This window comes from Anolis sagrei, chromosome 3 (assembly GCF_037176765.1).
Source record: "Anolis sagrei isolate rAnoSag1 chromosome 3, rAnoSag1.mat, whole genome shotgun sequence".
Taxonomy (NCBI): domain Eukaryota; kingdom Metazoa; phylum Chordata; class Lepidosauria; order Squamata; family Dactyloidae; genus Anolis; species Anolis sagrei.
The window spans coordinates 199,477,213-199,487,844 of NC_090023.1; the positions used below are offsets into that span (position 1 = coordinate 199,477,213).

The following is a 10,632-nucleotide window of genomic DNA, read 5'->3' on the forward strand; positions in this document are numbered from 1 at the left end:
TTATCCGATTTTATGTGCTGTACGCCGCTTTGAGTCCTGCTCTGGGAGAAAAGCAGGATAGAAATAAATAAACAATACTGTTATTATCTAAACATATATATAGAACACAAGTTGAGCCTCTCTTTATCTCGAAATCTGAAATCCTACAAAAACTGAATACTTTTGTTGCCAACCACCCACTTGCACCTTTGGGGAAAGGGGGCTAGTCACATATCTGGTTCTGAGGATATGTGGGTTGTAGTATGAGCAATAGATCTGGAGCCAATATTTAGAAAGGTGACAAAATCACATTCCTTTAAATGTCTTGAATTAGAGCAGTGGTTCCCAACCTTTGGTGTTCCAGGTGTTTTGGACTTCAACTCCCACAATTCCTAACAGCTGGTGAGATGGCTGAGATTTCTGGGAGTTGAAGTTCAAAACACTTCGAGGACAAGAAGTTGGGAACCACTGTTCTACTGCAGTAGAGGCAAGCCTTCACATGGTATTGAAAAGAGAATAATGTTAGCATCAGTTAGGTTAGAACCAAGAGATCATTCCACAGATAAGGAGCCACAAATCCAAATGCCATCTCCTTCATCATCACCCTCACCCTTATTTTGGGCAGCTCTATCATGTAATAGATATTCCATTGAGTATTAGGACTTCCAGGTCTTATAAGGTTGAAACTAGCACTTTGAATTGAGAAGTTAATTGAACAGCCAGAACAGAATGTATGTTGAACTTCTGGTTCCATGTAGTCAGCTATTGCATTCTGCATTGGCAGTATTTTCCAAATCATTTTCAAAGGCAGCTCTACACATAGCATATTGAAGTCACTGCAAAAATCACTGTTGTGGTTACTTTACAAAAAATCAGGAAAAGGGGGGGAAAGGTCACACAGAGAACACACATGTGCCAAAATGTCTTTTCATAGACAGATGCATAGATCAACGAATGGACAACTATGAGAATTTCATTTTCAAAATAGGATTTGCAAATCTTAAAGCTGAAATCTTATAACCACGTGACTGATAGTAAATTTCCCTGAACTTAATGAAATACTTCTCAGATAGACATGCATAATATTTCTATCTGGGACTGGGGGAAATAAAGTATTTGGATGCAAACTCTTAATGATGTCATCTGAACTTACTGAACTCTCTTCCATACAGGGGCACTTAAATTCCTCTCCGGCTACTTTGAGCACTCTCAGGCTTTTGCTGTAACTCGTGATTGCTTTCTAAACAAACAAAAAAGCAAATCAAACTTAAACTAAGTAACTCACCCAGTGTTAGAAGTTGTTTCCCAATGCTGCTAAGTACCAGCAGGAGTAAATACAGGTAATCTTCAAACATGGTCAACTCCTCCAACTTCTCCAACAAAAGCACTCCAACTGGAAATCACACAACCGGCTCATCTAAATGGCCGGCTCATCTAAATGACAACAAATGGGTTCTGAGGAAAGCAGACATAACAGCAAAGGAATTCAGATCACACTCCCAAGAAAAGAGGAAGTGCTTTTCGTGCCACCCCTACAAAAACTGGTTAGACAACTTGCAGATTCAGTCGTGGCTGTCCCTCTGAAAATTACCAAATAGAGACGGAGTGATTAGAGGAAGACCGCTCATTGACTTTGCTGACAAAATGACAGCATTAAACCAGATCCCTCCGAGCCTCAGCAGATCTTCATGACAAAGTTCAAAATACCTGTCTGGAATGTGTGTGTATGTATGTATGTGTGTGTCATGTGCAAGTGTTGTAAATACTTGCACATGAAAGAAGCCATCTGGATGAAGAAATGTCCCCATCTAATCCATATTTTAAAATTGAATCACAATAGTGATGCCAGAATGAAAACTGGAGAGAATTCCAGTGTCTTTAATGGTTGTGCAGAAAAGGGAATTTTAATATCTGTTGCTTGTCATACAACCAGGTTACAAACACATCTGCTTATATTCCTTCTTCTACACTCCCATAAAGCAGCCCAACACGGTTTTCATTCTTGCACTCCTAAAAACCCTAAAAAAAAGGGATAAGGGAGCTGCTAAAAATTTCAAAAGTTGAAACATGTATTTCAATATGAGGTAAGAAAATATAGTATTTTAACAATCATGTTGCTGAAGTCACAATAAAGTATTTATAGATCAAGCGCATTGTGGACTCCCTTTCATTACACATATATTTTTAAAGAATTCTTTTTAAAGGATGGTTGTTTGGTTTTTAAAGGCAAGTTTGTGTTTGGAAGCTATGTAACTACATTAAATAGGTGGCCATGGATGACCTAAAGGCAAGTTTTTAAAGGCAAGTTTGTGTTTGGAAGCTATGTAACTACATTAAATAGGTGGCCATGGATGACCTAAAGGCAAGTTTTTAAATGCAAGTTTGTGTTTGGAAGCTATGTAACTACATTAAATAGGTGGCCATGGATGACCTAAGATCTCTATGCTACCTATCAGTCTGTCTATTTCTTTGGGGGAGGATAAATAGATAGCAGGCTATGTAATTTTTCATTAATCCTCGTAAGTCAGATCAAATTAATTAAATTTGTGCTTACAATGCAATATCTGACATGTGAGTGTGGACCGCACCAAAATCTTAAGAATCTAAAATTACCCAATACTTTTTCATTTGCTTTTTGTCAATCTCAGAAGCCTCCCAAAATCAGTTTCATTTTCAGTGCAAGGAAGCAAAGCCAAAAAGGTGCCTTTCCTCTTAAAATTAATGGCCTCTTGCCATTAGGAGAGAGAAGCAACAGGGAGAAAGCACAGTTCATTGGGGGAAAAAAGCACAGAATTCTGGGAAATGTAGTTTGGAAAGTTTAGGAGCCCTATGCCAGAGAATTCAAAAGGCCCTGCCCTAAACAACTACATTTCCCAGAATTCTGCTCAGCATTAGAAAGCCCAAATCAGGATAGGGGAGAGCTTTGTCCCTCCGTAGCAGTAGCCAGCCAGAGTTCCAATAACTTGTTGAATCTGGAAAGAGGAGGACTGACTGATACCTCTGATAAGTAAATCTTCTGGGGTGGAAAGAAATCCCTAAATGGAGGTTCTATTGGTTAATATGAGAGACATTCAATGAGATAGCTGTTGTGGATATGTATATATTTGTCAAAATGCAAAAAAAAAAATCCTTAAAATTAGTAGATGTATGAATATTTCTGAAAGTTGGGGGAGGGCGGAGATCCCTTGTTATCTTGTGTCATTATAGAGAAAATTCAAGAATTATAGCTTTTTAAAATGTTGTTTATAAAAACTTTGGAAATTCTTCAAAAATCTGGGGATTAGTGAAATGTTCAGAAACTTTATGAGCCAACAGTGGTAAACATGTTCTACCATTGTAGCAACTTTCACCCCAATAGCTGTAAAAATGAGAAAGGAGCTCCTGAATTTCCTCACTTGCGCAATTACTATAAAAAAAATAAAGAAATTTCACTACTCTCTTGTTATAGTAACAAAATTGTCACTAACTATAATTTAGAAACACTTTAGAAACAAAACGCCAGCGTCCCCTAATTTCGTAATGCCCTTTGAAACTTTTTTTATTGATTGCACGTGCCTAATAGGTTGATTGTAGCTATAGAGACAGAAAGAATAGAATTGCCAATTTTTTTCTTGGACTGAAATGTCAATTATAACATGTGAAGAAAATTCTGAATTAACGTATGCAATTATTCTAGCAATCCAGAAGGGGCAATTTTATGGCTGGGCAAATGATAAAATGTACCCAGTAGATACAGCAGTTATCATCATTCCTTCCTGATGAGGCTCACATTTCATAAAATGCTCCCTCCCTCCCATTTGATGTAATTAAGGAGTTTACTACTGTACTATTTCTTGGGGTTTAGGGAATGCTTGGTCCCTGTCCACAGGAAGACTAGGACTCTGGAAGACTAGGGTTTGAATTCCCACTTGAGCATGGAAACCTACTAAATGATTTTGGGCAGGTCACACACTCTCAGCTAAAGGGGAGAGTAATGGCAAAATTCCTCTGAATGAACATTACCAGGAAAATTCCGTGAAAGGCTCATCTTGGGGTCTCCACAAGTTTGAGTCAACTCAAGGGCACATAATGACAACAACCTGTAGGGCAGTCAGAGCTTGTGCAAAAAATAAGACTTATGCCTTGTGATCCAGGGATTCCACTCTCTGTCTTTCTCCAAATAATATGATACACTTCAGTATGTCAGATACCCGTAATGTCTTCTCTCTTCATTCATGGTGTTTTGGTGCACAACATACATGTTGACTCCTTGTTGCTGAGCCAGTGAGTACTGATGCCAGTTGAGAATGCTTAGAGACAATTGTCCAAGTTTTGCAGCTCTCTCACTTACAAAAATGAACCTTTCTCCATATCCAGCATGACTCATATTAAGAACTGCTTCCCTTTTCAGAGGCCTAGGGAAGTATAACAGTTTCCTACAACTTCAGCCAGGCTTCTGAGTTCTGGCATTCATAACTTAGAAGTGATTTATAATTATTATTTTTACTTTATTTATACCCCACCTTCGCCTAAAGCCAGGATTCAAGGTGACTGCTTCATAAGCACACTGCTAATGGACAAAGTGTGGTCCAAGGAAATGGTTCCCCATCATTGCCAATGTTCACCAATAATGCACACACAGAGGGAAGCATTAAATGCATTGTAATGTATATTGCCACATCACATGAACCAATGACTGGCCTAACAACCTTGCAGAAGCCACATGTACTGCTAACTTATCAACCTGGATGGGCCAGATCTTCTGACATACACAGATTCCTTGCCAAAGAAGCTGATGTCAAATGGTTTCCTTGCAGGTAGGAAATCTGAAACTGGTTGACAGTTAATTGTACTTTTGCAATTGTATAATTGACATTATAATCTAATTATTTTTGGAGAGAAATGGAGCATCAGCGTTGTTCTCTGCTACAGGAATGTTAGGTTCGGTAGTCCTCAATAAATTCACAAATCATTTTGATATAGGAGAAGCTTCCAAAGCCTTCAGTATTGCTGATCATGGTATCCTTCTGGATAGGCTGTCTGTATTGGAGTCGGCGGTGTTACATTGGATTTTGGATTTTGTTGTTTTTATCTGAGCTCTATAGTCCACCAGCCACCCTTTGGCACAAGAGAATTACACCTGGAACAAACTAATTATGTCTCGAGTATCATGAATGAATAATGTATATCTACATCTGATACAAAGGTTTTTAAGTCATTCTGTTTCAGGATTCTGTTTTTATCTAACATGCTTCTCAAACTGCTGGGAGAGATTGTGAGACAAAGGAACAAAAGTGCCAGACAGCCGGAATACTTTCCAAAACGACTGCATTCCTATGCATTTCTCTCAGAAAGGCAGGGGGAAGAAGAAACTGTATTCAGTGGAGCTTATTGTATATATGTATAATACAATGTCACAAGTTTTATACAAATATAGCTGTTACTATTGCAGCCTATGAAAACCTGAGATTTATAATAGAGGTCTTCAGAAGAAAATTCTAGGGACTCCTCACTAAACTACAAATTTCAAAATTGTAAATCTTCCATCATTATACATCTTCTCCCCTCTTGCCTTGCATGATAAAACTGATCAAAACTACATTTAAAAACCTGCAATTTTTATCTATTTTTATCTAAAAGTGTGTTTGTTTATCCAACCCTTGGAATTTCAAATGCAATCAGTAATATACAATCCCTGGAGGGTGGATCTGAAGAGGAGTTGGAGAACAAACTGTGCTATTACATTCTGTGCATTTAGATTCTCATGTGCACGAAGATGCTTAAAAATTCTTCATCATAGAGCACTAGTCTCTCATCAAATAATAATCCCAGGATTCCATAGGATGCAGCCATTGCAGTTAAAGTAGAATCATAGTGCTATCACACAAACTGAATGGCATACATTTAAGCAATAGAGGAAAATTTAACTCTCCAATTAAATCCAATTACAGTGTTCCCTCACTTATCATGGGAGTTCCGTTCCAGGACCACCCGCAATAAGTGAAAATCTGCAAAGTAGGGACATATATTAATTTTAGTATTCATACATTATTTTATATATTATTTTCTTACCCACGCTTCCTTACCCGCCTCCCGCCCAGACTGCTAATGGACAAAATGGCCATTTACTATGGCCTTCTTCTGTGCCATACTAATAAATGTTAACTGTGATGCCACCATAGTTGTTTCTGAGATTCTCCACTGGTGTCACCATATACTACTGCTGGCACATTTAGTCGTATCACAGCAATATTTTGCTGGAAAGAATCAATTAAAATCAACAGAAAGCCGTTGAGTTTTCAGGCTTTGACAGCTGAAATTTACCAACAAAGCAAAACATCAGGGATAGTTTGCTATCTATCCTTTTTATTTGTGAAACTCGTGCATATAGTACTGTCATATGCATGTCTGTTCAGAAGTAAGTCCTCTAAAGTGCAGCAGGAATTGCTCACTGGTAAATAAGACACAAGATTGCAGACTTAACAAGTTTGTGATTTTTCCCTATAGTTAACATTCCAAATGTAAGAGATCAATAAATATCATTTTAACATTTAACAACTATATTATATAGAGATAACAAGGTGGGAGTGATCAATCATGCAATTTGCTGACAGACACGTGGTATTTCAAACTAGGACAACTGATTTGACCTATATCTAGGAAACAGTGGCACCTCTAATTTTCATATCCAAGTGGGATGAAAAAATTGTGTCAATGTACAAATTTTGAGAAAACAAGCCTAGGAGTTTTCACATTTGAAGTATTTCAGATTCTGTAAAACCTCTTTACATTTCAGTTTACAAAAGTTTCACTTGCTATGATGTCTTGTCAACCTTACCACCAAAAAAAAAAGATATGTAATTTAAGTGTTCTGTGATCCAACTGAAGTACAAAAATATAGATTGTGTGATTTTCCATTTTAAATTCAAACAACAGATGAGGTTCTGAAATCACCAACACTGGTGCCATTGTAGAAGACAGTACTGGTGACCCAAAACAATGATTTATTTCAGATGTAATACTTTTCATATGCTGACATCCAGAAATTGGGAAAGTTACTTTATTTTATTTTGGACTAGCTTCCCTATGGACATATTGGCTGGAGCTGTAAATTTTACAAGCCTTAAAATAAACAATTATCTTGCAAGTACAGTCAGAGAAGCCAATCTTTCTATGTACCTGAAAGCAGCAATGTTGTGCGCATCCAGTATAAATATCTAGTATGAAGGACTAGGAAAAGAGCTTTGATTTGTGTTGTGGTCTAACTGCTTGGATGCAGTACTCAACCTACCAATGCTAGCATACCTGGTTTTACATTGATCTGATTCTCTTAACGTCAGTGGGAAGATATTTAACCAGTTTACGGTCCAACTAAAAATAACTGTGTAGTTAAAGTGTGCTTAAGTTAAAGTGTATTTACTGTCAACACTCCCAACATCCACCACAAGGAAAACATATGTTCTAATTGGTCCCACTTTTATTATTTTGAGAAAAAGGTGTAGTTGATTTTCCCATCCTGAAACTGATGACTTCGCCGATAAGTAAGCTTCCTGCTTCCATACTTACAGGTTACTTAGCAACTGGCATACTATGACCAAAAGGACAAAATGTTAATAGAAAACTATGGCATGTGCTTTGAAAATGATATCAGCATTTGGATTTCTAAAGAGTGATTAGTCTGGCCTCACCCCTGCTTATAACAAGTATTAAAAGAAGGGCAAAGAGGATGGCATTAGCTAGTTTTAAATTCTAAAGTCCAAACTGGTGGGTTTGTCTGTATGATCTTTCTCATCATCATTACTTTATAATGTTTTTGATGTCAATAGGAATTTCAAACAATTTGTTATTTAAGTAGTGGGAGCTCACCCCGCTCCCCAGATTCGAACTGCCGACCTTTCGGTCAGCAAATTCCGCAGCTCAACGGTTTAACCTGCTCCCGCTGTTAGCCCAGCTCCTGCCAACTTAGCAGGTCAAAAACATGCAAATGTGAGTAAATCAATAGGTACCGCTCCCGCAGGAAGGTAATGGCGCTCCATGCAGTCATGCTGGCCACATGAATTTGGAGGTGTCTGAGGACAACTTGGGATCTTTGGCTTAGAAATGGAGATGACTACCAACCCCTAGAGTCAGACACGACTACACTTAATGTCAGGGGAAAACCTTATGTCAGGTAGCAACCATTTCAATAACTATGTGTTGTCGGAGGCTTTCATGGCTGGAATCACAGGGTTGCTGTGAGCTTTCCGGGCTGGATAGCCATGTTCCAGAAGCATTCTCTCCTGACGTTTCACCCTATCTATGGCAGGCATCCTAAGAGATTGAGGGATCTGTTGGAAACTAGGCAAGTGAGGCTTATATATCTGTGGAATATCCAGAGTGGGAGAAAGAACTCTTGTCTGTTGGAGGCTGGTGGGAATGGTGCAAATGGCCACCTTGATTAGCATTTAATGGCCTTGCAGGTTCAATGCTTGGCTGGTTGCTGCCTGGGGGAATCCTTTGTTGGGAGGTGTTAGCTGCCCCTGATTGATTCATGTCTGGAATTCCCCTGCTTTTTGGGTGTTGCTCTTTATTTACTTTCCTGATTTTAAAGTTTTTAAATACTGGTAGCCAGAGTTTGTTCATTTTCATGGTTTCCTCCTTTCTGTTGAAATCATCCACATGCTTGTGTATTTCAATGGCTTCTTTGTGTGGTCTGACATGGTAATTTCTGTCAGACTAAAGAGATCTGTCGTAACACTGTCTGCATCTCACCTTCTCCAGATGCAGCAGAACAAAATCATTTGACAACTCCCCCCGCCCCCCATTAAAAAACAGCACTCCATTCCAAAGCAGGTTGAGCATCCCTTACCTAGAAGTTCAAAATACTCCAAAATGTCCACACGAGTGGCTGAGATAGTGACACCTTTGCCTTCTGATAGTTCAATGTACACAAAGTTTGTGTCCAAAATTATTAAGAAATATTGTGTATAAAACTATTCAGGCAATGATTATCAGGTATATATGAAATACAAGTGAATTTCAGGTTTGATAATTACACTATGCAACATGATTTTTATTCCTTGGTTATAAATGTCATTTCCAACTTGGTTCTATCATAAAAACATGGAAAAATGGATTAAACTGCAAAAACTTTGTTTTTGCGGGACATCCTGCAGCACCTTTTGCTATAGTGTTTCAATGAATATGTCCTAGAGTCTCAACCAATCCAATATAGAGTTGCTGTGAGTTTTCCAGGCTGTTGCAGAAGCATTTTCTCCTGACGTTTCACCCACATCTATGGCAGGCATCCTCAGATGTGAGGTCTGTTGGAAACAAGGAAATTTGGGTTTTTATATCTATGGAATGTCCAGGGTGGGAGAAAGAACCCTTGTCTGTTTGAGGCATCCTCAGAAGTTCTGGAACATGGCCATACAGCTCGAAAAACTCACTGCAACCCAGTGATTCTGGCCATGAAAGCCTTCGACAACACATCAATCCCACATCATTTGTGGTAGCCAGAAAAACAAAGTTTCTGGAGTATAACAACTACTTTCAAAGTAAGTCCCACATAATTAAACAGGAAATAACACTTTCAAACCAGGAACAGAACATTTCTCAAATTTTGTTACATAGTGTTATCCTTTAGCCTCCCCAAAAATAGACTTGGGTCCCATCTCCAAGGTATTCAATCATTTGCAAATTTATTATGCTGGTCATGGACCGTAAAAAAGTATTGTTGTTGTTGCAAATTTATTGGATACATGCAATAATGCTGCATTATTTGCGCATATATATAGTAAAGGTATTCCCCTAACATTAAGTCCAGTTGTGTCTGACTCTGGGTGTTGGTACTCACCTTCATTTCTAAGCCAAAGAGCTGGCGTTGTCCGTAGACATCTCCAAGGCCATGTGCCTGCCATGACTGCATGGAGTGCTGTTACCTTCTACTCACATTTGCATGTTTTTGAACTGCTAGGTTGGCAGAAGCTGGGGCTAACAGCGGGAGCTCACCCCTCTATCTGGATTCGAACCATCGACCTTTTGGTCAGCAAGTTCAGCAGCTTAGTGGTTTAACCCGCTGTATATATGCAGAGAGCCCCGGTGGCACAGTGGGTTAAAGCGCTGAGCTGCTGAGCTTGTTGACTGAAAGGTAGCAGGTAGCAGGTTCGAATCCGAGGAGTGGTGTGAGCTTCCGCTGTTAGCTCCAACTTCTGCCAACCTAGCAGTTCGAAAACATGCAAATAATAATAATAATAATAATAATAATAATAATAATCTTTATTTATACCCCACCACCATCTCCCCAATGGAGACTCGGGGCGGCTTACATGAGGCCAAGCCCAATCAACAGATTACAACAAAATAAAACCAAAAACACATGCAATAAACAACAGCATCATAATTGCATAAAACCTATAAATACATTAACGATATAAGACTACAATAAACACAGTCACAGTGACAATGGGCAGCTACATGTGCGAGAAAATGGTTTAAAAAACTGGTTAAAAACTGAGTAAATCAAGGCGGGAAGTTAACAGCACTCCATGCAGTCATGCTGGCCGCATGACCTTGGAGGTGTCTACGGACAACGCCGGCTCTTTGGCTTAGAAATGGAGATAAGCACCAACTTCCAGGGTCAGATACAACTGGACTTTATGTCAGGGGAAAACCTTTACCTATATATATATATAT

The 10,632-nt window shown here is 38.8% G+C and overlaps 1 protein-coding gene across 1 annotated transcript in view; it reads right to left on the reverse strand.

Moving 5' to 3' along the window:
- The window catches only part of LOC132771032 (disintegrin and metalloproteinase domain-containing protein 9-like), a 32,965-nt gene extending 31,565 nt beyond the window's left edge, over positions 1–1,400 (reverse strand). The window contains exon 1 of the mRNA XM_060768592.2: positions 1,265–1,400. Within this exon, the coding sequence (XP_060624575.2) occupies positions 1,265–1,334 (70 nt within the window). The 5' untranslated portion in view covers positions 1,335–1,400. The remainder of the gene's footprint in view (positions 1–1,264) is intronic.
- Between the last annotated feature and the right edge of the window lie 9,232 nt (positions 1,401–10,632).